At 41.3% G+C, this 25,998-nt stretch overlaps 1 protein-coding gene across 1 annotated transcript in view; it reads left to right on the top strand.

The window, feature by feature from the left end:
• Positions 1-25,134, top strand: part of LOC122791446 (E3 SUMO-protein ligase ZBED1-like) — a 180,599-nt gene extending 155,465 nt beyond the window's left edge. Inside the window, exon 4 of the mRNA XM_044059190.1 lies at positions 12,459-25,134. Coding sequence (XP_043915125.1) covers positions 12,459-14,506 — 2,048 coding nt within the window. The 3' untranslated portion in view covers positions 14,507-25,134. The remainder of the gene's footprint in view (positions 1-12,458) is intronic.
• The last annotated feature ends 864 nt before the right edge of the window (positions 25,135-25,998 follow it).

Here is a 25,998-nt window from a genome sequence, read left to right as displayed (position 1 = left end):
GGAGGTACTATGACCTTGTCTAAAGCCATGTTGTGTGTGGATAAGAAGCTGATTATTGATGAGGTAGGGTAAGAGTTGTTGGTCTACACACTTTTTAAGTAGCTTAGAAATAGGGGATAGGATGGCGATAGAGCGAAAGTTTGTAATGTCATTATTATTGCCACCCTTATGGAGAGGAATAATAAAGGCCTTCTTCCAGAGCTGGGGAACCTGGCTTTCTGAGATAGACTGATTAATTAGTGTGCTGACAAGGAGAGCAATGGCTTCTGTGGCTAATTTTAGGAAGTAGGAGGGAATTTCATCAGGGCCATTGTAATCAGGTTTTAATTTTAGGAGTAGGTTTTTTATGGTGGATATAGAGATGGAATTGATAGAGAAAGGTGGAGGTTGGGGGCAAGGGTTGCTAGACGAGGAAGGGATGGGAGCACGCTGAGGAGGGGTTGTAGAGTTGTTGGTGAAGGATGATGTTACCTTGCTTATGGATTCTATGATTAAAGAGTTAAATTGGGTGGCCAAGTCCATGTCAGAGGCATGTGGGTTGGGGCAAGGGTTTTCTTTTTTCCCGGGTTGAGGAGAGATGAGATTTCTTTCCAAAATAGTTTGGGATTGGTAGTGTGGTTGGTTTGGAGAGTGGAGAAATAGGCTTTGCAATTTAAGGTAATATGTTTTTTTTTTTACTTTATTTCATAGTGTTTTATATTCGTTTAGGGCGATAGTGGTTTTATTTTTATGGTAACATGTTTGTCACAGAGTCGCATAGTAGCAAAGGTGTTTTTGGTTAACCAGGGTACAGGATTAATTTTATACGTTTTGTTTTTATAGGGGCAAAGGAGTTGAGCAGGTTTGTGAAAGTAGAGTTAAAGTAGGATAGAGCAATATCTAGGGAAAGAGTTTTTAATGGGTTCCAGTTTGATCTCTACCCTCCACAACACCCATTACCCAAGAAAATAGACAAATATATGTTTGCTTTCACCCTGTAGTTAAGCACAAGTCTGTAGATTAATGGAAAATGGAAACATATGTGTACTTTCAATTGCCAAGCTACTTCCCAAGATTTCACATGGTTATAGGAGAAATAAACTCATATCCTGGGCTGTAGGTCTGCCATTCAGAGAAAGTCACACAAATGTTTTATGAAAGGAATATATTTGTAGAATCAGTTGGTCAAGATTTGGGGCACATTTCAGCAGCATCTTATCACTTTCCTTATCATTCAGTATAACCTCACAGATGCATAGAGTGGCTTTTTCCCCCCTAGAAATGGAGTGGGCATGGCTATAATAAAATTGATTAACTTTGATATTATCCTAAAAAATGGATGCAGGAAAAGCAGCTGTTGCTGTGATCTAGGGCAAGCATGTAAAGACTGCTGTACAAATTCTGTTTTTATATAATAGTGTAAAACAGTATTCACACAGGCTGTCTGATTCCTCTTTTTTCCCTTTGGGGTAGAACACCTAACAGGTCTAAATCAGGAGGAATAGTCCTCCTACGCCACATTACTTAATATGCTCAGGTCCAATGTCATTGCATTTTGGAAGAAAAGAGGATTTTCACATGCAGCAGAACCTCTTTTTTTCAAACTAGTGTGGCTTTTGCACATTTTTATCTGTTTGTTTACTTGTTAAACCCACTGGACACAAGTGTTCCTTTTTACGGGTGACTTGGTAGCACTGTCTGGTTAAATGACTTACTCAGAGTTATAAAGAAGGTGGAAGGATAGGAATCATTTAAGTAAATGCTCAGAGTGTTAATGCTCTGTTTTAACTGTCAGATGGGCAAGGAGTCTAATTATATACCCTTTACTATAAGCAGCTTGTTAACAGCACAAAGAATTAATGTTTTCATCAGACAGCTGTCCTTTACTTATACATGCCTTGAGCTTTTCCTGGCCTTTGACACTATCAGCCACTCTAGCCTAGTTCAAAGGGTAAAAGATTTGAATATTAGTATCACAAGGCTGGCGTAATTTCCTGACTTTTTCAAGGAAGCCATCAAAGGGACTTATAGCACTCCTAGACTACTGCACAGTCAAAGTGGGATCTTCTCTTGTTTGTGCATGGCATCTTTATGGGGGAACGACTGTGGGGAAAAAATATCACTACTCTGTAGTAGTTTCAGTTTACTACTCTGAACACATGCAATAGTATGGAAGACTATATGTAATCCCCCCTGCACCAAAGTCTGAAGCAACTAGACAAATTGTTGAAATAACATCATCTTATGGGGAAGATAAAAATAATTCTGTTATCTGTGGAATACGGGGAGTAAATAGGGCCATAATCACAGATACAAGAAACACGGAGCTATGCTGTTTAAAAACCTATGAGTATATATTTGACTAGCTATTAACCTTCTCAGAGCATATCTAAAAGGATGTCACATAGTGCAGAGGAGCTGTCTAACTTAGCCCTGGCTCTGTGGTATAGAGAGATGTGGCTCTGACTGCAGTCCAACAACTTAAGTTTGATTAGTGACTCAGGTGCTGGAGGAGCCAGGCAGGGGAGGGATGAGAATGAATGACAATGTCATGTAAGCCATCCCAGATGTGCGGTAGGGTTTCAGCCTGTGATCTGACATGCAGCTGGTGATGGTGGTAGTGTCATGATCACATGGCAGAGTGCGTTTTTTGCATATGCGGCCTACTCTTGCTGATGCAGCATGACGTGAAACAAATTAAGTCAATAGCTTCACCTAATTAAGGATGTTAAGTTGTCAATCTCGCCTTCATTCTTGCTGGATGGGTTCGTAGCCGATCCTCGGCTCCGACTCTGCCACTCTAAAAGCTCGAGAGCTAGTTCCACCGGCTCGAGGCTCCCCTATATCCCACAATGCTAGGCGGTAACTCCTCAGATCTCGTTTGCCGCTACAGCGATCGAGGTGTGTTCCTACCGGCTCAGGTTAGTTTTTGGTAAAGAACTAGTTTCTTAGCCTTTTTTCCCCTGTTAAAGTTATTTTTTTTATATATATATAGTTAGTTTGGAAATAGTCTATCCCATTCCCATTAACTTTCCACCCCCTTTTTTCCACAAATCTCTAGAATTTTTCCCTCGGGCCCTAGGCCCAGTCCCTCCCTTCCTAGTGAGTGACTGTGTTTTGTAGGGATTTTTATTTCTAGTTACTATAATTTGTTTTAAATTACTCCTAAGTGTAATCGGTGTGTGTGTGTGCTTGTGTGATTACACTTTTCCCTTAGATATGTCTAAGGAATCAAAGGTCTCAGGCTTTAAGAAGTGTGACTCGTGCTGTCAGAAGATGTCTCTGACAGACGGTCACACTTCTTGTGTGTACTGCCTGGGACCTTTGCACCTGCAGGACTCGTGCTGTTTGCCATGGCTTCAACCCTAGAGTCCTGCAGGAGCGAAAAAATAAACTTATTTTAAGGGGCTTACTTAAGCCTGAGGGTCCCTTGACTCAGTCATCGGGGAAACCCTCTAAGTCTTCCAGACCTTCAGCTCCAGCATCTGAGCCGCTTCTGAGGCCCCAGAGCGAACATCGGCTCGCCGGAGCCATGAATCTCGAATACAAGCCCCTACGGTGTCCTCGGCTCTGGCCGAGGGAAGACATTACTCTGTCGGCTCCGATTATTTTATCGAAACCGACATCTAGAAAAAGGTCCCGATCTCCATCTATTGGCTCTGTTCATTCGGCTCCAGCATCACCCTTGCTGTCTGAACGGAGCCATAGATCCCACTCTTCTAGGTCTTCCAGGTTATCGGACCATGACCTTCAGAGAGTAGTGAGTCGACTTCTTAAGTCCGAGGCATTAGCCCAGATGCTTCAAAGTCCGACTCAACAGTCGAGACCTACTCCTATCACTCAAATTCCTCCTCTGACTCTTTTGAGTTCGAGCCTGGGCTCGGACCGAGACTGTGGTAGCGTCGGAACCGATACCTTTGTCTTCGGGTTCCCGCCCAGCCCGGCGTCTTGCTTGAAAGAATCTCGGCCGGACTTCCCTCGGCCGAGGGGCGAGTGGCATCGGACCCTTGCCCGACCCCACTCCCCCCCTCGGGGCTTTGGCTGGTGAGTTCGCGACATCGGCCTCGGAGCCATCACTGTCGGTGCCGGGAGGTTTCCAGTTTTTCGAACGGAGACCTCCGGCTCTGCCTGACAAGGGTGCCTTCGAGGTCATGAGGAGCGTGTTGGAACCAGGTTCAACTCCACAGTCGGTTCTTTCTGCCCCTCCCCATGGTGCCTTGGTGATTTCTACTCACTCTCTCATCCCCACCGTGAGAGCCAGCTCCTCAAGTTTCCCCTATGGGATCTCCTCCTTCCTAGGCCTCTCCTGACCCTGTAGGAGAGCCCCTAGGAAGAGGCAGTGCAAGAGGAAGCACATTGACTCCTGAATCTGTCACCTCTGACACTGATTTAGAGGATTCTGAAGGTTCCCTCGTTCCTCTGAAGATGTCTCCTTTGTAGACATCCTTGAAATCTTAAAACAGAGGGGAATTGGCCATCCCTCAACCCTTCAGAGGATGAATCAGTGTATCTTGAGGCGTTTGGCTCGCCCTTCCACCTCCTGGGTGTCCCTCCCTTTGACCCCTTATGCAAGTGGTGGCAAAGGCTTAGGCGGCTCCTGACTCAGTGGAACCCACCCCAGGAGACCATCAAAGTTCATCACGCCCCCAAGGATAAAGAATTTCTGACCAAAGGCATCTCTGTTGATGCTATGGTGGTGGCTATGCTCAATAAGAAGGAGTTAGCTGATCCTTTGGTGCCTGTTCATCCTCCTAACAAGGAGTCTAGGTCGATGGACAGGTACGGAAGCGGATGTTCTCGCCAGCCACCTTTACTATGAGATCGCTGAATTACCTGTGTCATTTTACTCGCCTTCAGAGGGATTTACTCAAAGAAGCGAGTGAAATGTTGAAGGACCCAACAGCTGGGTTTTCAGGATAGGATGAACTCTCAGCTGGTTACCCTTAATTCTATAACCAACTTTCCATGCCTCCTTTCATATGCGGCGGATGGAGCAAGTAGAGCGGCAGGTACAGGTGTAGCCTTGTGTAGGCACGCCTGGATGCGGCTTTGTAACTTTATGGACCCTTTAAGGCGCCTTCACTAATTCCCCTTTGATGGATCATCCATTTTGGTCCTCAAGTGAAGGAAACCCTGACTAGGTGCGAGACTGATGGCAAGACTCTTTCTGCCGCCGGAGTCCGTTTACTCCTTCTAGACCTTACCCCAAAGGTCAGAAGGGGAAAGATGTGGTTCCGCAAACAATCTCAAGGAGACTTGCCTGACGACAGAGTCAAAGCCCTCTAGAGGCAGAGGGGGAACAACAATGGTAGACGCCGTCCCAGGGGCAGAGGGGCTCGCAGAATCAGGGCAGTCGAGAATCCTTTTCCGACAAGCCCTTTCAGCATCCCTGAGGTGTTGCCCGACTGCCCACCTTCGGAGGCAGTCGGAGAAGGTTGTCACTGTACCCAAAAGCCTGGCTATCCCTAACTCAAGACAAGTGGGTACAGTCTATCATTCAAGGCTACAGAATCCCTTTCCTTCTCATTCAAGCAGTCCAAAAATCCCTTCCAGACGCTCCACCCAGTCAAAGGGAGCAAGCAGCATTGAAATTTCAAAGTTGCTCGCAAAAGAGCCATTCAACCAGTTCCAGCAGACCAAGTAGGATCCGGAATCTACTCCAAATTCTTTTTGGTTCCAAAGAAAACAGGGACTGGAGACCCATTTTGGATCTCAGCAACTTGAACAAGTTTGTCAAGAAAACAAAGTTCGGATGGTCACGCTGCAGTCCATTCTTCCCTTTTGGGCGGGACAACTGGATGTGCTCGATAGATCTCCAGGATGCGTACTATCACATCAAGATGAGTCAACGCTCCAGGAGATTTCTCCGCTTCAGGCTGGGAACCAGTCATTTTCAATTCAGAGCCCTGTCCTTTGGTCTCACTACAGCCCCCCGAGTGTTTACCAAATGCATGGCAGTGGTAGCCTCTCACCTGAGATGACAAGGATTCCAGGTGTTTCCTTATTTAGACGACTGGCTCTTTACAGCCCCCACCAAGCATCTTTTACTTCTCGCCAGAGACTACACTTTTCACACGTCAGGCACTAGGCATATCAATAAACTACGAAAAGTCTGTCTTGTCGCCTTGTCATGTTATTACCTTCATAGGCGCAAATCTAGACACAGTCAAGATGTCAGCCAGACTCACAGAGCAGAGGATAGCAGACATACACAAACAGGTCTTTCTTGTCTTGCAGAGCAACAGGTCAAAGCCAGACTGATCCTGAAAGTCTTAGGGATTATGGCGGCGGCCATCCCTCTCCTACCATTAGCTCGCTTCCATATGAGAATTTTACAATGGATGCTCTTCACACAATGGTCTTACCAAAGTCTCCCAATGTCCCATCCTATTCGGATAACTCAGTCGTGCAAGAATCATCTCTATTGGTGGATCACATCTCCTCAGCTCCTCCTAGGGAGACCTTTCGTCCCTCCCCGTCCGGTTGCTACAGTGACAACGGACGCCTCCCTGATCGGGTGGGGGCGGCATTTCCAGGGCAGGACAGTCCAGGGCATGTGGCAACCGTTCAAGTGCCACTTGCACATAAACGTCCTAGAGATGAGAGCAGTGCTTCTAGCATTGCAAGCCCTACAAGGCTCTCTTCCCAAGGGAACTATAGCAATTCAAACAGACAACATTTCTGTAGTGTGGGACATCAACAAACAAGGCGGAACCAGATCTTACCCCCTATGTCGAGAGGCACTCAGACTGTGGCAATGGGCGATTTCTTCTCAGCGATTTCTGTTAGCAACGCACATCCCCGGGAAGTCCAGTGTGATTGCAGACAAATTGAGCAGAGCTATTCTCATGCCTCACGAGTGGTCTCTGAACAATTCAGTGTTGGAGAAAGTTTTTCAAAAGTGGGGCAGGCCTTGCTGCGAACTTTTCGCTACTCCCCAAAACAGCAAGTGCGACGATTTTTTCACCCTCTTTCCCCAACCAGGCCACCCCAGCAGAGACGCTCTAGTGCACGTTTGGCCCTGGGGACTTCTGTATGCCTTTCCTCCCTTCCCACTGATATCCCAGCTGATGCAGAAAGCCATCGCTCAGGAAGCTTCCATGATCCTCATTGCCCCTTACTGGCCTCGACAGGTTTGGTTCCCTTTTCTCCACCATTATCTGTTGGAACAACCTTGGCATTTGGACCCAGTTCCAGACCTCTTGACCCATCAGTCGGGTCAGTTGCACCACTCCCTTCCCTCTCTGAACCTCACAGCGTGGTTCCTCCAATTCCGACTTTAGCCAGGCTTCCTTTGATATCTCACTCAGTTAGAGATATCTTGATAGCTTCTCATAAATCTTCCACTCGGAAGATTTATCTTAGCAAGTGGAAACGTTTTTCCTATTGGGCACAATCAAAGAATATAGATCCTTTCACTGCTTCTATTCAAACAGTTCTAGACTTTCTAGCCGAACTTTTCCACTCAGGTTCGTCCCCATCTACCATTAGAGTTCAATTGGCAGCAATATCGAACTTTCATGTTGGAGTCTCAGAGTCCTCCATTATGTCTCACAAACTCTGCAAGGCTTTTTTAAAGGGAGTTTTTCTCCTCAAACCACCCAGCAGAGATCCTCCTCCTCAATGGGATCTCAACTTGGTTCTGACATCCTTAATTCTTCCCTTTGAACCTGCGCTTCATGTTCTATAAAGTTACTTTCTTGGAAGACACTCTTTTAGTAGCTATCACCTCAGCTAGAAGAGTCTCGAACTCCATGCTCTGTGTAGTCGACCTCCTTATCTGGTATTTCATAAAGATAGGGTGTCCTTGCATACTAACCCCTTTTTGCCCAAAGTAGCTTCATTGGCAAATTTGAATCAAACCATTGAGCTTCCTGTTTTCTTCCCAAATTATTCTAATAGGTCAGAACAAAGCTTACACTGTTTAGATATTCATCGCCAACTTAGGTACTATTTAGACAGGACCAAACAATTCAGGAAATCTGACCAACTGTTTGTTTCTTATGCAGAAGGTAGAATGGGCCTTCCAGTTTCTAAAGTCTCTCTCTCTAGATGGCTTACTTCGTTGATTACCCTAGTGTAGGAGATAAGACATCAACGGTTGCCATCCAAACCCAGGGCTCATTCAACTAGAGCTTTAGCCACTTCTATAGCTTTCCAAGATAGGCTGCCTATTGATTCGATTTGTTCTGCAGCTACTTGGGCTTCTCCCCATACCTTCATTTCTCATTATAAGTTGGACTTAGCCTCTAGAGACCGAGCCAACTTTGGTTCCACTGTACTTTCGATAGGCCACCCGGGACAAGGTGCTAGGGACGCGGTCCCATCCAGCAAGAATGAAGGCGAGATTGACAACTTAACATTTAGAAGTTATGTACCTACCATAACGTTCCATATTAGTTGTCTTTCTTTTGGCCCCACCCTCCTTCCCCCTAGCCAGGACAGACCTAGAGGAGTTTTTCTTTGTTCCTTATGGAATTTTATTGCTGGCCTTAGCTTTCAAACGAGATCTGAGGAGTTACCGCCTAGCATTGTGGGATATAGGGGAGCCTTGAGCCGGTGGAACTAGCTCTCGAGCTTTTAGAGTGGCGAAATGAGGCCGAGCCGAGGCCGAACCCATCCAGCAAGAAAGAAGGCGAGAAGAAGACAACTAACATGGAATGTTATGGTAGGTACACAACTTCTAATTACCTTCTCCTTACCAGCACAAAAATCCCTTATCAGCTGTATGGATGACACTATATTGGGATATCTGGATCTTCCTGCTATCCTTCTACTGGTGACCGGCACCCCAGTCCAATAGGTCAGGTCAGGCCAGGCAGGTGTTGGGAAAGGTTAAATCAGAAGGTTGAGGATGGTGTTTGGAGCACTGCTAAGGGCCTACAGCTACAGCAGACCAAAACAAAAAAGTCAGTACACCACCACCACTGCTACTACTGCTGGTCCTAATGCAAAGCAGAACAATACTGGCCTCACTCCACAAGCAGAACAGAATGTGAGTAAGGTAACCATAGCAGTTCGCAATCTAGTGAGATTTTCCAGTAGAGCCAGCAAACACATGCACCACTGTAACCTGCTGTCCCAGAAATACAGGGATACAGTACAGCTGTACTGTATTGTCAAATGAATTTTTATGCATTGTGTCAACCACTTTTTTTGTCTCGTAAATAAATGTGCACCCATTGATGACCAGGAATGTTTGGGCAACATCTTTATAATTTCCATATGATTCAGAAGAGCAGATAAGGCCTAAACTATTTTGGACCTTGGACACTTTTGATAGTGGGGATGCAAAAGTTTGCAGTCTTTCAAAAATAAGTTGTAGAAACACATACTGAGCTTGAACAAATATAATTGTGTGGCTTTTATATACACTATTATGATAACTATGGCTTTAAGATAAGGTTTTTATGGAACATAGCTGTTTAACTGAACATTACTTTGTAAATGTATGATGTAAATAATCCACAGAATAAATGGCTTAACGGAAATTAAATGTCATGCTGGAGATGGAATCAAGTAATACCTTGCATATCACTGTTAAGTCAGCAGTAAAAAGTAATGGCTCACTGCTTTGCAGTTTCTGCAGACTTTTTGTACTGGAAGAAATTCTTTTAACCCATTTGTTAATAATACATATTAGGTATAGAACACCTTAACTTTCAGAGACAGGTTAGACTTGGTGGAAAGTACATAGTTGGAATGCATTTTCATTTGACAACTATGTTACTAAATCTGCAGTTGATTGGTATTTTTTTATGGGTAGCAAAGCCCACACATCCTCACAGAGTGCTGCTGTCCCTGCAGCCCTGCTGCTGTCAGAATCAACTTTTAGATCACTGCAAGATAGGGGTGGAGACTATTCCCCATTACAGTGACCTTTTTAGAGGATCTCCAGCAGCTTTTTTTGCTGAACTTGCCAAATTTACTGGTTCACAGAGATGTCTGTTAGAGAATTCAATGGCTCCATTCATAAAACATTTAACTCTCGTGGTGGAGGATGTGTTAAAAATGTTGATCTGTATGCTACTTTTGAAGGGTTAATTTCAGTGTTATCATGAAGAAAGTGTTAAATTATAAATGTATATTGAAGGGCCACTCTGCTTAGAAGTTTTTTTTCCGTACATTGATGTTATAACTAGTACTAGTACAGCTGCCTTTTATTTTAAAATTTGTTCTGTCCCAGAATCACCAGAACAGGGCAATCATGCTAATATAGTTTTATTTTAAAGTTAAGCTTTCTCTTTCACTCAGAGTTGTAGCAGGAGTGGGTGAGAGGGGCAGCTGCCCTGAGTGCAGTCATTTTGGGAGTAGGAGGCACAATTGGCACCTTAGTGTAAGTGTCTATTGATTGTTGTTCTGACTGCGGTAGTGATGTATGTAATAATAAAAGCATTTAATGCTGATTGCAAACTGAGCTGTTTAAATGACAAGGACATTCAGAGTATTTTATGAAATGTAGCAAGGAGTACCTTACTGGAGCATCACTAAGCTTGCAACAAGGAGCCCCATTTTTAATGCTGGTTGTACGTTTAGCGTGCTTCATGGCCAAAAGTCTGAGAAACCAGGGGAGTTTTGTTTGGCCCTCAGCTTGATTTGAGGATTTTTATTTTTTGGTTCTCATCTTTGGCCTTGGGAGCCTCAAAATGGGGATCAGCCAAAGCATCTGGCAGCTTAGATATAGCTCTGCCCCCATTGCACTGTGTGTCCTGAGAAGATATATATGTCAGCATTCCTCTCTGTCAGGCTGCTTTGGCCTTTGACATAGAATTGCTCTGTTCAGAATTACTTTGCAGTTTCAGAATTTCTGAGCAGAGCACCAGTATTTCTCCCAGTGACTTTCTGGTTTGGGGTCTTTGCTGTCTTTCAAACACATTGTAATGATCCTGTTTTTTTCAGTTACAAACATTACCTAAATTAAGTGTAAATGCTAAGAGTGAGCTGGATAGACTCATCCCACATTCACTGCTATTTAACAGTTGCTATGTCAGGTTTGCTGACATTACAGATTCACCTGCTGTCGCAGCTGTGACATGACAGAATTGTATTCCCCAGAGGGTTGATAGATTTATGACCTCAGTGGGAGGGGAAGAAGTCAGGAGATTAATACGTCGACATATGGACATTTTCTCTTTCTCTCTCTCTCTCTCTCTCTCTTTGCCAGAATTTTTAAATGTAGTGGCTGTGTGTGTGTGTGTGTGTGTGTGTGTGTGTGTGTGTGTGCGCGCGCGCGCGCGCATATACATATTCACACAGATATATACATATATAGATAGCTAAAAGGACTGATGGTAAGATTTAGTGCTAACACAACATAATTATAAACTGAGGAGGTGGAGTGGCATAGAACTGCCACACTTTGGAAGCAGTGGTCTAGTCATTCTTTATTTATGTACGTCAGATTATGGATCATTTTGTATTGGAGAAAGTACCTTTTTAAACGCACCTTTATTGAATTATCACTTGTGACATTTATACAAAAGTAATCAAACTGTATTAATAAATTAACATTAACAAGCATTATACTTCACATATATTGCTATATATCATATAATCTAAGCAACATTACATAAATTATTCAATTCCTGCCCCCCTTCTTTTAAACAAGAAACATCTTTATTAAACCATCACTTACAATATAAGCAATCATACATTCATATACATTTATATAAATGAAATCAAACCAGCAAGCATTTTACAACACAAACCATACTGAAGCAAAAAAAATTAGCAGCAAAGGATGAGAACCACAGGTGCAAAAATCCAATAAAATACCGTTTATTGGTAAGCGCTTTCGTTAGGTTTAAAATCAATTTTTGACAAACCATACTGACACACCCCTAGTTGCAAACATTATACATCACTTATAATCTACCTAATCATTACATAGCTCATTTAAATCCTGTCTTCATTGCGCCCCTGTATGTGTTGTTCCCACAATTCCCATTTTTCCTATGTATTTTGCTGCTACACTTTTCTAAAGATCTCAGTTCCAGTTGTTTTATCTCTCTTGCTATATACACTACTTAAGTTGGGTTTGGGATATAGCTGTACTGGCTTTGTACTTGATTCCTGATCTCTCCTGTGAAAGAGCATTTGGTTTAGCAGGACTAGCGTAATAAACCATATGATATTAGATGTATGTATGTATGCATGTTACAGTGTTCTGTGTAGTTACATCTGTAATCTGTGATAACTGTGGAGCTTTTCTCCCCAGGCATCCACTGAAAATGAGATTAGTCCCAGTCAGGCTTTCCTGGCAAACGCAGGTAAACTTAATTACTGTCATATTTACGTATTTATTAACACAAATGTTTCACTTTCTGTGGTAACTCAATTGTGTGCCATTTAGATAGACTTCATGTCATAGACTGATATGCGAGTCAGCATAGAATAGTTTTATATTTGCAAGAACAGCTGTAAGTTAAACAGAAGTGATAAATTTCTATCCTTCTACTAAAATGTGTATTTTTTAACAGGAGAACACTTCAAATATGAATTTGGTGAAAAAGAGCTCCTAATGAAACTTTTTCAAGATCTACATGTGAAGCTTCCGGACAACATGCCCAGTCATGGAACAGCACATAGTCCATACTCATGCAATGATATGGTGTCCTCTATCATGCAGACACACAAGGCCAATTATGCAGCTAGTAACATGGGGCACCCATCGTCTGGATTTCAGCTGTTGGAAGGAACCCATAATTTGGTGAGCTTGGGGAGGGCACAAAGCAGATACTGGACTTTCTTTGGCTTCCAGGGAGATGCCTATGGGCGAATTATTGACAAAACCAAAATAATTTGTAAGCTGTGTGGTGTTCGACTGTCCTACAGTGGCAACACAACCAACCTCAGGCAGCATCTTATCTACAAGCATCGACGAGAGTACAATGAGCTTGTTGGTGGGCAAGGGACTATTCCAGATGCCCAAAAGAATGTGGAGACACTTTCAAGGGACTTTGCTGCCAGAGCAGTGGCAACACCACCTGTTGGAAGGAGCACCAAAGCTATAGCAGATTTTATTGTGCGTGACTTGATGCCAGTAGAAGTTGTAGAAGGCGAAGGTTTTATTCAAATGATAGGTACATTGGATCCTAACTACAAAATTCCAGCTGCATCATTCTTAGCTCACACAATTCTGCAGGAAATGCAGATTCAAGTGAAACTAAAAGTGATTGAGTTTGTAAAGTCTCTTCAGCACTGCTCAGTTAGTCTGGACTTGTGGAAGCATTGCAGTTCTTTATCCTACCTCACACTGACAGTACACTATATTGATGACACTTTTGAGTTTAAAAACAAAGTACTTTCCAGTCACCCAGTTTCAGAAGATTTCACAATTGAAAGTGTAAAGACTGCATTAATGGATATTGCGGATGAATGGGACATCAGAACACGTACTGCTTTTGCTGTAGGATTAAACAATACAGATGTGAAGCTTGCAGTTTCAAAAGTAGGTTGGAAATTCCTACCTTGTGTAGGGTACATTCTGAAAGCATGTGTTGAATCTGTTTTATTTCATCCTAGAGTTGTGGATGTTCTTAATAAATGCAGTAAGTTTGTAGCTGCAGTTTTTTCCTCTGCTGTTTTGAACGATGAGGTGTCTTCTCAAGAACCCCTTCTGAAGGTACACTTAAAAATGTTTCTACGTGATGGAAGAAAATGGTACAGCATTTACAATGTTTTACAGAGTGTGGGAGATCATAAAAAATACCTCTGTGGCCTTAGTGAAAAACTAAGTGAAAAAGATGTATTGTTGCAACAGGATGATTGGGCAGTGGTTCAGGATATTTTGGACATTCTGAAACCATTAGCCATTGCTACCTCCACCTTTACCAAAGATCATTTTACTAGTTTGTCTCTGGTAAAGCCAGTAATAACTAGCCTTATTTATAAGCACTTGGCACCAAATGAATGGGATTCAGAACTGGCCCGTAATATCAAGAATTCTATCCATGAGGATCTTACTATGAGGTATGCTGACAAAGAGGTCAGCCAGGTACTGAATTTGGCATGTGCATTGGATCCACGTTTTCGTGGATTGGATTTCCTAAACCAGGTAGACCGAGTGGAAACCTTTCACCTTTTAAAGCTAGAGGCCTCACAGCTAGCCAAGTCCCAGCTACCAGAAGGTATCAGCAGTACCCCCGAACCATGTAATTCATCTCCATCTCCTAAAAAACTTAAACAAGAGTCTGGCATTGAGTTTTTGCTAGGGGATCTCTGCAATGTTAGAAATTCCTCCACAAACTCAGTCAGTCAACAAGCAGAACAAGAAATCAGCAGCTTTCAGACTAGTGAAGCGACATCTTTATGCCAGGATCCGCTACAATGGTGGAAGATGCACCACACACAGTATCCACTTCTGGCTCGTGCTGCCCAGAAACTGTTGGCAGTCCCTGCAACATGTGTATCTACTACTTGGCTCTTCACTGATGCTGGAAGCATGGTTCAAAAGAAGCGTTCATCTCTTACTCCAGAGCACGTGGACATGCTTGTTTTTCTGAACAGAAATTCGTCTCTTTTATGATTCATTACCAAGTTCTGTATTAGCTTTTTCAAAGATGGCCTACCCACTCTTTTCTTTTTCCATTATGGATTTTCATTTTCAGGGTTTTCAGAAGGAAGAGTCCCTGATGGACTGACCTGTTCAGCATGTGAGGTATTTTTGGTTGCATTGTTATATGGCAGTTTAAAAAAAAGGTTATAGAAAAGGGTCTGCAGTACCAGAGAAGAATGGAAATTGCTTAGCAATATATAATATATTAAACATATTTCTAGCTTTCCTATTTAGAATAAAGCAGACCCACCTCCTAACATCGGCAGGGAAGTTCTAATTTTTATCTTAAGGATCATTGCTGCCAGGCATTCATTATATATGGGATGTGTACCCCACATGAGGGTGTCAGCCTTTTAAGTCAGCCTTCAAAAACAGACCTCCCAAAACCAGCAGTATGGTTATTTCCTGCAATGAGAACATCAGCCAGCTATCTTGTAAAGTGTGAGTAATCATTGCTGTCTTTCATTCTTTTTTAACACAAGCAAATGGTCACCTGTCTTATTCATGTTGTCTGTCACGTTCAGACAGTGCTTCAGAAATGGTAAGTACACTGTCTTCGTACTTGATTTTACTTGCAGTTTCAGTGGCTGAAGTTGACCCTGGAAGTAGTAATCAAGAAACGTGTTCATGATAGACAATCTCTCCCACAGGGCTATTAATTTACAGAGCATATTCTTTTCTCTGAGAAGGTCATTATATAATTAATTGTAAATGCTGTAAAACTTGAAAAAAATGTGTAGGTGAAACGTAATTCCTAAATCTTTTGTAGAGCATGATAAATTAAATTATTGATCCTGTGACAAGGGATGTCCAGCTGTGTTTCAGAAACTGAACCTTGTACCTGTTCCAAACACAGGGAAAAAAAATGAAAGGAATCCCAGGGGAAAAAAAAACAAACAAACAGAATGATAGAGAGACAGAAGAAGGTCTTAAGGAAAAAGTTTGTGGGGTGAGTGAGTGGGTGTAGAGACCCTGTTGGATCCTGCATTGAGGACTGAGAGTTCTGGAGAGGTTTAAATGCATCCACCTCTGGTTCAGGTGTATGCTTTGGTTGTTGATTCCTCTTTCTGTAGTAGTCCTTTCAGAGACATAAAGCAAAACAGTTTAGAAAGTGTGCCACAGTAGGGCTCTTAGTCCCAGACATAGGTGGCAGGTGCCAGCTTTCTATAGAAGAATATTAGGGACTCTTCCCAGCCAGCTCCTTCCCTGGAGTTTCTCGCCATTTTTATTCCCTTTATTTTGCACTAAATGTAGCAGCTACCTCCAGTTTTGAGTGTGTTATCATGACTACTGTACCTTAGGCACTGCAGATGCTTGAGACCCAAGCAACTAATCTCTCAACTCCAGTGACGCTGATGCATATTTTGGCCTCTGCTCAGAATAATTTGTAAATGTTTTGCAGGGAAATATCTTATGATTTGGTAAAGAACTAGAGGATTGCTGGTACAATCCCTCTGCCCTTCACTTTTTATGGGTAATTCACAGTTGAAATTTAAGTGAGATCCTTCCTAGGGAGAGTTATCTGAACTGCACCTGTGAAAAGGGAGTTTGGTTACTTGGACTGGATCTACTCTTCTGTGGTTATATGAGAACCACAGTGGTTCCCTAAGCCACATTTAGCCTTATCCTCCCTCAACAGTTGACCACATCCCTTTCTAGGGCCCATCACTGACATTTTGCAGAATGTTATTCTAAACAAATCAGCGATACAGAAAGAAACTTGCCAGGCACCCTATGAAGTCAAGCAGTTTAGCAACTGTACCACAGGTGGTGCACAATTGTGGCATGGTTCTGTAATTTAGCTGTAATAACTACAACATACCATACCTGTATAAAATGATACACAGATAAGTTAATAGCTGTTTTGTTACTGACTGTAGCAGCAGACATGGATGTGTTAAATGGGGGCTCACATGGTCAGATGAGTGCACATTAATTACAGTGCAACATGTAGCTAGACACCTGGTGAAGTGAATGTTATCTATAGGTGATGGTCACTGTTGATATGACAACTCAACCCCATGTACAAAATAAGGTAATGGGGGTTGATGCCAAGTGTGTATGTTCCAGTACAAGTAGCAGTTGACCATGTCCTGAAAAATTGCTTAGTGGGATCTGCATGTTTGCTACATGCAGTAAACAAATACAGTACTTTTACTGTCAAAAAAGATGCTATTGCTGCTTTCAATGTGTTTTAGATAACAATACAGAAAAAATGAATAACAGCACTTTGCAGAAAGGCTGGACATACTGGTTAACAACAGTTGTAGTCAGGTCAGGCCCAAGGAATACCACTAATTAGCACTCACCCATGACCATTTTTAATGAATAATCTTCTGTTTTTAATTTTGTAAGTTAAGAATAGTATCTCAGTTTTTCTTCAATTTTGTATAAATGCAGCAAAAAAGGTCCCCTGCATGGAAGTGATTGCATGGCTCAATCAAACATAACCAAACCAAAAGCAAGAGCCAGCAACTGTGAGCTGTGTAAAAATAGTTTAATGGAAAACAAGAAAATAACAGACCGGTTTCAACTATGGAATTAACCTAGCCTTCATCAGTGTTAATATGCCAAACATCTTGTAGTCCTTATAAACAGATACAAATAATTAATCAAGAAATTTAATTGCTGAGCTGCTGAGCTCATAAATATTAATTTAGACCAGGTTGGAACAATCAATCTAGCTTTACAATCCATTTTTTCTCTAACATTTAATTTGCTGTGCCAGCCAGATTTGTGAGTTCTGTCACCTACTGTCTTGTCAATGATAGTGAAATGAAATGTTGCTGTGGTATGTTTTAAAGTGTGTTTGTATAGGGCATTACTCATCCTTTTACATTTGACATCACTAAGATGTTCGGAAATACATAATCTGAGGGGTCTGGATGTCTGTCCTATAAAAAATGCATGGCAGCTACAAGTAGCCAGATATATAATCCAATCTGTACTGCAGTTTGCAAAAAAACTTATATCAAATATGGTCCCACAATTACTGCTAGAGAACTGTGTTTTTGATAACAATACAGAAAAATGAATAACAGCACTTTGCAGAAAGGCTGGACATACTGGTAAACAACAGTTGCAGTCAGGTCAGGCCCAAGGAATATCACTAATTAGCACTCACCCATGACCATTTTTAATGAATAATCTTCTGTTTTTAATTTTATAAGTTAAGAATAGTATCACAGTTTTTCTTCAATTTTGTATAAATGCAGCAATCCTAATTTGCACTGCAGTAGCCTCTCAGTCCCAAACTACATGGGTAAATATTTCAGAACGCAATGCAGTGTTATGATGTATGGATTTTACCTGTACCACTCTGTTCACCTGTCTTTCTCCAAGTTAAAGCATGTTACAATTTCAATTGTGAGCATTGAAATAAAGCTGCAGCTCAGTGAATCCCCTAAGACAAGCATTAATTTCAAGGGACAAGCTCCCCATACAGCCTTTACTTAAATATACTGACTCCACCGTCCCATAGTTATTGAGAAAAGAGAAGATAACACCCAAAGAAATCATTGCTGACATACAAATTGAAACTGCACTGAAAGTGATTTATTTTGTAGAACTTTGTTATAGAGATGAACATCAGATCAACAACTACGAACTTAGCTTTGCATTTAATGAAGAGTAGAGTAATGACCAGTCACCTACAGACTTGAGCAGAATGATAAATATATAGATGATAACAGTATAGAATGTTGGAAAATCAGTACTGTTTTTAAAGTAATTACTTCTGCTTAGGTCAATGAGAGATTCACCTCTTGGCAGTTGCTGGCTTGTAGCACTTTAGTTAGAATCTAGAAGCTTCTTTCCCACAGACTCCCCCTCTTTCTTTGCTTGGATGGACTCCTGCCAGTATCTACTTTTTTACCTGTGGAATTTGAGGTGTAATTGAGTAATGGCATTCTAACTGCAAAATGGGGGGGGGGGGCTACAACTTTCAGTAGAGAATAGGCAATGTCTGCATGCTCTTCTATGCATCTATTTGCAGCCTTGCAGAAACCTGCCTTCCTTCCCTATTCAGTCCAGTACAGCCTGCTTAGACTGTTGTCTTGCATGAGTGGTGCATCATAGTCCTTGGACCTTTCTAGTCCTTCTCTGTGAATAATTTCCATACTAATATTGCAAAAAGCAAAGATGCCTTTTAAGAAACTTCTTGGATTTTCTCTAGCCATCCTTTCACTTTCACCACACTTCAGAATAGAAAACTAAATTAGTTGAGGAGGTTCCTGTTTTATTTATTAAATGGCGTGCATGTTCACCTGTGATTTATGTAATTGGCTGGGGAATAAGAGCACACTGTGAGATGTGATAGTGGCATAAACAGATCTTATCATGTTGAATGGGACAGATGTACTCTGACTACGTGGCATGTCAGTAGGATGAGAAATGGCACTAGGAGTAGGCAGTACCTTTGCTGGCTCTGTAATGGCACAATAGGAAACAAGAGATTCTTTTGGTACAAAACAGTAGTGAAGTTGTAGATGATTCAGAAAAAAATAGGTAGATGGCGGCACTAGGTATGATTGCAACAAAGGTGACAATTTCCTTGTTTTTTTTCCCAGGAGGTGTCATATTTGAAAAGACAATGAAACTTATGGGGGAACATTTTAAATAGGTAGTGAAAGAACTCCCTGGCAGTCAGAGAACGTATGTTGATCTCCTAGGGACTGAGGAACCTAAGCCTTCTGGTGAGGATCATTTGTGTAACACCTTACTAGAACTAAACTTCCATCCCCTTATACCCAAGGAGCCTGTTTCTGTAGTGTGTAGGAACCTATTCAAAACCCCACACTTGACATATGCAGCATTGTCCTTGGATGATTCATTGGGATCCAGTACTTTCCCCAGTGATCAAAGAGTAGAGTATTTAGCAGGCTTGGCAAAAATATTTACATTTTTGCCATACTGTTGATCTGGGCTCCGAATGTCAGACCCACATGATATAGTAACTGGGGACATCTTAAAAAGAGGTATTGGATGTTGCTAAACACATTTCTGATGATTCTTTCGAGTGAAAAAGACATTAGAGACCCACCTGGCAACACTTTTGCAGGTTAACCAACATAGGCATCTTGACCATTACGAAAACCTTACTCTAGACTTCCATTTCCATACAGAACTTGGTAGTAATGTGCTATTGCACTTAAAATTCTGCTGTAGAATTAGCATTCTGCCTTTCATCAAAATTTAGAAACTCTTGCCAAAAATGTTCTACTCCCAAAAGAGTACAGCCCTCCCACAGTTAGTGTTAACTACACTCTGCATACTATACTAATTCAAACCACAGTAAATAAAATACACACATTTATATTCCTTGCTAATCCTAAGTTACACCATTGTCTACTCCTTCAAAAGGCTAAATGGCTGCTGCTTGTCACATGCCATTTTCCTGCTACCCACCTTTCTGTTGAAGCTTTTCATCCAGCAAATGTGTCATCCAGTTTCCTCAGATCAACCAGGCAAAATCTTTACCTGTAGCCTCAGAAGAACCTATAAAAAATTGTCTCCTTAACATGACCCTCCTCACTTTCATAACATTTGTGGGGGGAGAAGGCATTTTCAGATCTTGCTGTGGCCTGCTGGAGCTGCATACTTATATAAATTGGAATGCAACAAATGCAGTTGAAGTGTGAAAAAATGCTAAAATAATTTATTTTCACATAAAATAAGTGCAAATGCTTTCATGACACTGGGTACCCCTTAATTCAATTTAACATGTAATGTTTTGCATGCTAGTAGGCTTTTGCTCTTTTGTATCTTAAGTATTCAAACCGTATATTGAGCTTATAAGACTGTCCTGTAAATACTATGGCAAAGCTGTCAATTTTTTGCTGTTCTGAGCTCTTGGTCATGGTTGAAAAAGACATTTGCCGTGGCCCTCCCATCTGATTAACAAATAAGCAAGCTGCCACTGATGTCTGCCATGGTGCAGTAGCAGTCTGCTAAATGTGGCTTTGGTGCAGTATATGCCTCTTCTAAAACAGCTGCTAGCAGAAACTAAAAAGCATGTGTGATTAGGAATTCAGTCTTTGCTTTCGGGTTTTAAAAGGTCACTTTTGAATGTGCCCTTTTATTGGTCTTTGGATGAAGTTATCCAAGAATTTTGAATTTGGAAGAGAAGGGGGAAACCATAATGTCTGTCAAACAGTTTTCCACCCACCCTCCCCATGCTGAGGTATTCAAGGAATTAATCAACTGAAACGTGTCTGTTTTGCAGAAAGCCATCAATGGCAGTCCAGTAGAGAGAGAGGGAGAGAAGGCAAATCAAAAAATGCAACAAGTATGTAAAGTGAAGAAGGTTCAGACTGAGAAACAAGGCTGAAGAATGGGAATAGATCCCCATCAGCCAGAATTGGTGGTTCCCAGTTCTGACCACTCAATGTGCCAGCTTATTTAAAGCTTTTGTGTAGGGTAGTATCCTGTTTTAAGCAAAACAAGTTTCTCTTAGCCTCTGACAAGGAAGTAAGAGAAGTAGAGTACTTGTAGTTGCCACCCTTTTGGGCTTGCTTCCTCTACCAAAAACACAGCTTCACCTGTCTTAGCCCATCCCTGCACAGATTTTGGAGTGGAATTATGATTCTTTGGGTTACAGACTGTCAAAAAACAAATGTTTGAGACTACACAGTCAACCAGTGTTATCATGAAGTAACAGCATAGAAAAAAGTATAATTTTTGGCATGAGCAGCAGAGTTGCCATAATGGTTAATGTCTTTACCAAACAATTTCAAGGTGTAAGTTTTGATTCTAACCTCTGGTTATTGGCTAGGCTTGTAATAATCTGCAAACTGATAATGAACTTAGTGTGTACACACAGTTTTGTAGGGAGCTTCCCAGTGTCGAGGCTTCATGTATACACTCTATTTTCTAAATATACTGACTTCAAGGTTGCACCACCGCAGAGGTAAAGATGTTGGTGTTCTTAAATACTATTTTCCTTGAGCTCTGAGGTGTTATATTCTCTGAATTAATATATTTAAAGAGTGGGGGTGGAGAGGAGAGTTTGCTGTTTAACAAAATGCTATTTTCTTTACAGTAGTTGTGTTATGATCTAGGAGTTAATATGTTTAGATGTTAGTAAAAACTCTCACATCGGGAAAGGGAGTGCAGGGGGTGTCAGTCCTCCCTTGCCTTACAGAAAACATATAACATCATGAAGAATGTGCTGATGCATAATGTATAATGTATAGCTGTTTATATTTTGTGACAGATTAGGACTTTGCTGCTTCATTCAAGATATTTTCAGTTTCAACAAGCAGTTACACAATAGTGAAGAAAAATAATTTTTACTTTAGGATGTTTAAGTAACCAAGACAGAGTATCTTTGGAGACCTGTCTGAACCACTAGATCCAAAGCTTTAACTTTTGCTTGCAATTTAAGTAGGACATGTTAGAGGGACAGTTATGTATCTCAGAAAATGTCCATTCTTTGGAATAGGCTTCCTCATCCATGTGAAGCAGTGCCCTTCCCTAACCCTGGTCAAATGTAACCTGGACCAGTGGATGGGAAATTGGAAATTCACCCCTGGTCTGACGCCTATGTCTCTGATGAACAGAGGCAGCAGTTAAATCATGCCCTAACTACATACACCCCTTTAGACATCCTCTAAGGCAAAATAGCCTGTGGGATAAATTTCATTTGCATGGCTAGACTTACAAAGCCGGTAGTCATTAACCTAGTACATACCTATGAAGCTATGTCCCAGACTTGTCCAGTCTGAGCAGCTTTGTGACTGAGAAAAAATTCATAATGCTCACCCTATAGTCCCTTCTCCCCTCTCTATGCTAGAGGACACCCCCTTGAGCACCTTGGATATGAAAGGTGTGTGTCTTGTTATTCCTTTTAACAGGGCTTACAGATAGTATCTCACATTTACTGTGGGAACCTCATACTGCCAGTTCACTTTCTTATCCAATGTTTTTTCTAAAACACCCAGAGTTATCTGCAAGTGGTTGATACTAGTCTTTGAGCAGCTCAGGATGAAGGGACATCCTTGTCTTTCCATACCAAGATGACTGATTGTTTCTAGTGTGCTCTCTGCAGGAACTACAGAAATACTTTATCTGTATCTTCCATTGCTTCCTAAACCTAAGCATTTCTTTGAAACTGTAGAAACCAAGGCTGGCTCCATTGCACAGCCAAACCTTTCTGGGGGCAGTTCTAGATACCAGGAATGGTCTGGTGTCTTTTTTCCAAAGTATGATAGTGTTAATGAACTATTTCTTCTTGAAAGTTTGATAGAAGACTTAACAGAGTGTCTCCACGCATCCTGGCTGAGGCACAAGTTAGCAGCCTTTGTGATGGTCAACTCTGCAAGGTAACATACGAGTAAGACCATTGATACTTCTGTCACCTTTGACACTAACACAACTAGTTTGCGGCGGAAGATACTGTACGAATCCCCTCCTTCAGAAAAGAACTATGCTGATTGGCTTCCCTTTCACTATTACATAGCTAATGTAAACACTGACAACATATGCCAAGGATTAAACATTTGATTTCCACACTGCTCATGTTGAGGTTCAAGGCTCGTGTTCCAGGAATGTTAAAAGCAAATATGTATATGTGAAAGAGGTGATGATGAGTTATCTGTGCCCTCAAGGCCTTCAGGAGAGCACTCAAACCAGAAGCTCTTAAGTGGTAGCAGACAACATAAATAAGTAGTACTACTACAAAATCAGAAGAGGGCACATACACGTATTCTTTCTGCAGGTTACACATGCAGCATTTGGAACGAGGACATAAGAACGCCACATCTGGAGTGTCCCATTTCCTTTTTATGTGAAGAAGACCTTCCTGCCCAGTTTCCATTCATTCATTAATTCATTCTGGGCTCCATTGTCCTGGTAAGGGAAGCCTGTAACTGAATTGTGCTGTTGGAGGTTCAAGTTGCTTGCTGATTTATTTGCAACTTCATACAGTCCCTTACCTCATAAGCATGGGCACTTAACAGTTTATCCATTGGGGTCAAGGCTGTCTACTTCTGCACTAGTCACTTTGATTCCAAAAGTGCTGGTGAATGCAAGAAGTGAAAAATCAAGTCCCAGTCACAGCCTGTCATTGGCCAGGAAAAGTCCATACAATGTTATAAGTAGTGCGTTGAGGTTCTGCCTAGTAAAACATGTACATTGAAGTCCAGTAGCTGCACTGTCCCGACGCCAGAGAAAGGAACCCTAATGCAGGCCAGACTTAAAGTCTCAGGCTTAAAGCACAGATTTGTAGTTGATACCATACAGCCATCTCGTCTGTCCCTGAATGGCCCATTTATTTTTAAAAGGTCTGAAAGTGTAACACCAGAAAATTATACCTGGACAGATAAGTTTTCAATGTGGTGAAACAAGAAACTACACTCTTGTGCTACAGTCTGTTTTTATACTTTTCTTAGCTTCTGTCAGCACTGTCAACATAACTATTTCTGGTTCCCCCAATCTCTTCAAACAGCTACTAAGTTGTTTCTGAAAGACATTTTGCACAAATGTCATTAGAGGATATCCATTCTTCCTTCATGGGATTTAAATTGTATGACTGTGAAGCTCACATTACATCCATTTAAGCCTGATGGGGTTACTGCTGTAAAATTACAGTTCTGGAAGCCTCCTTTAATCATGGACATGACTTCTATCAGCAGAACTTCAGAAGTACAAGCCAAGATGTGTTAAGAGTTTTATATAATCTTTTATAGAATAGGGTGGCCCCCAGGATCAACCTTTCTTTTGTGGATAAAGAGATTCTGGAGCTGGCCTTAAGTCAATTCATACAGCTTCCAACTCATCCTCATTCACAGATAGCTGGGTTATTATACAAACAAGAGACAGGTATATGAACATCTTACTTATTTCAAGGTAAAAACTTTAAAAACTCTGACCAAAACATTTGTCTCTGTAATGTCAAGGAAATATGCTACAGCAGTACACAAAATGGCTACCAGATGTCATCACCATCTTCTGTGTTCTTCATAATGAGGCTCTGGCCAGATTAGGGAGTACTCTACAAGGGCAGCTGTTTCCACTTTTGCTTAAAAATATCTCGGCCATTTTACTTTTTTTCTACATATTTTTTAAACAATATAAGCTGGACATTCAGTTGGCAGGTAGGGCATTAATCTTGACTCAGCTGTTCTAAAACCATGTTGCAGGCTTCTACCCATATTTGGGATCACAGAACCATCACACTGCTTGGTAATGTCCCATATGTTATAAATTCATAGCAGTAGTGCTACCTATGATGACCGAAGAACATTTGAGTAAGAGTACTAATTTTAATTGTACATTTTAGAGTAATAGGATCAGTGGTGCTGCAGTTGAAGCCCTTCCCGCTACCTTTTTCTCCAAGTCCACTCTTAACCTTCCTTTTTTGACCATTTTTCTCATCTTGTAACCTACATGCTAGGGGTAAATTTTGATTAATACATATTGGCTGAGGTGTGTTTGTTACTAATGCATTGCAGTATGGTGGAGAGTTATACATTTATATATTTTATATATATATATATATATACATATATATATATTATATATATGTGTGTGTGTGCGTGTGTGTGTGAGTGAGTGTGTGTGTAGAAAGTGACAAAAAGGGGATTGCTGATGATTTTATGCACAGGTGTATGTATGTATGTATATATATATATATATATATATATATATATATATATATATATGTATAGGGACTGAAAATGTTTTTCATCCTCCTTGTGCTTTTACTAGAAATGGTTTTAAATTTTTTTAATTACTGTACTCACTGTATACAGGATGTTGATTATGACTTATTCGAAAAGAGCTTTTCTTTCGTTCCATCAAGGAATTTTAATATGGCAGATTCTTTGTTAGAATTAAAGCTTTTGGTACAAAAGCTTAACTTATCTATTTATTTTAGAAATAAAGGTAATGACATGTCCACTGTTCAGCAGCTACAGTGTCCCTTTAACAATTTACATGGTGTTAAAAAGAAAAGAACCTTTGTTCCCTCCTACACCCCACTTACTAGTGCATTTGAAGACCTTTGTAGGAGGGAAATTGTTGAGTTGTACTTTTCTACAAAACACCACTATAGAAGTTATTATAATTTACAACCACATGAATGTGAAGCCCTTACTACTTTTTCAGACAATAGCCATCTAAGGGTCATGAAGCTGGACAACAGGGGGGGGGGGTGATTGTGGATTCTGTGGACTATTCAAATAGGATCCAAGCTTTACTTTTGAGCGCTGAAAAGTATGAGACGGTTTCCCTTAATGAGATACACATCGCCTATTGCAAGATAGATGTATGGTGATATGCTTTTTAAGTGATGATGTTTCTCGGGAAACTTTTGATTTTTGGTTTATTTCTCAGCCTTCAATTCTGGTTATGTTTGTCCTTCCTAAAGTCCACAAAGATTTAGCCAACCCCCCCACCCCCACCTCATCAGACCCATAGTCTCAGTGAAAAAATCCAAAACATTTCCATTAGCAGTGTTTGTT

The sequence above is a fragment of the Protopterus annectens genome, chromosome 17.part0 (genome assembly GCF_019279795.1).
Source record: "Protopterus annectens isolate FY-2018-M chromosome 17.part0, PAN1.0, whole genome shotgun sequence".
Classification (NCBI taxonomy): domain Eukaryota; kingdom Metazoa; phylum Chordata; order Ceratodontiformes; family Protopteridae; genus Protopterus; species Protopterus annectens.
The sequence above is the reverse complement of the archived record's forward strand: the minus strand, read 5'-3'. Positions and strand labels throughout refer to the sequence as shown.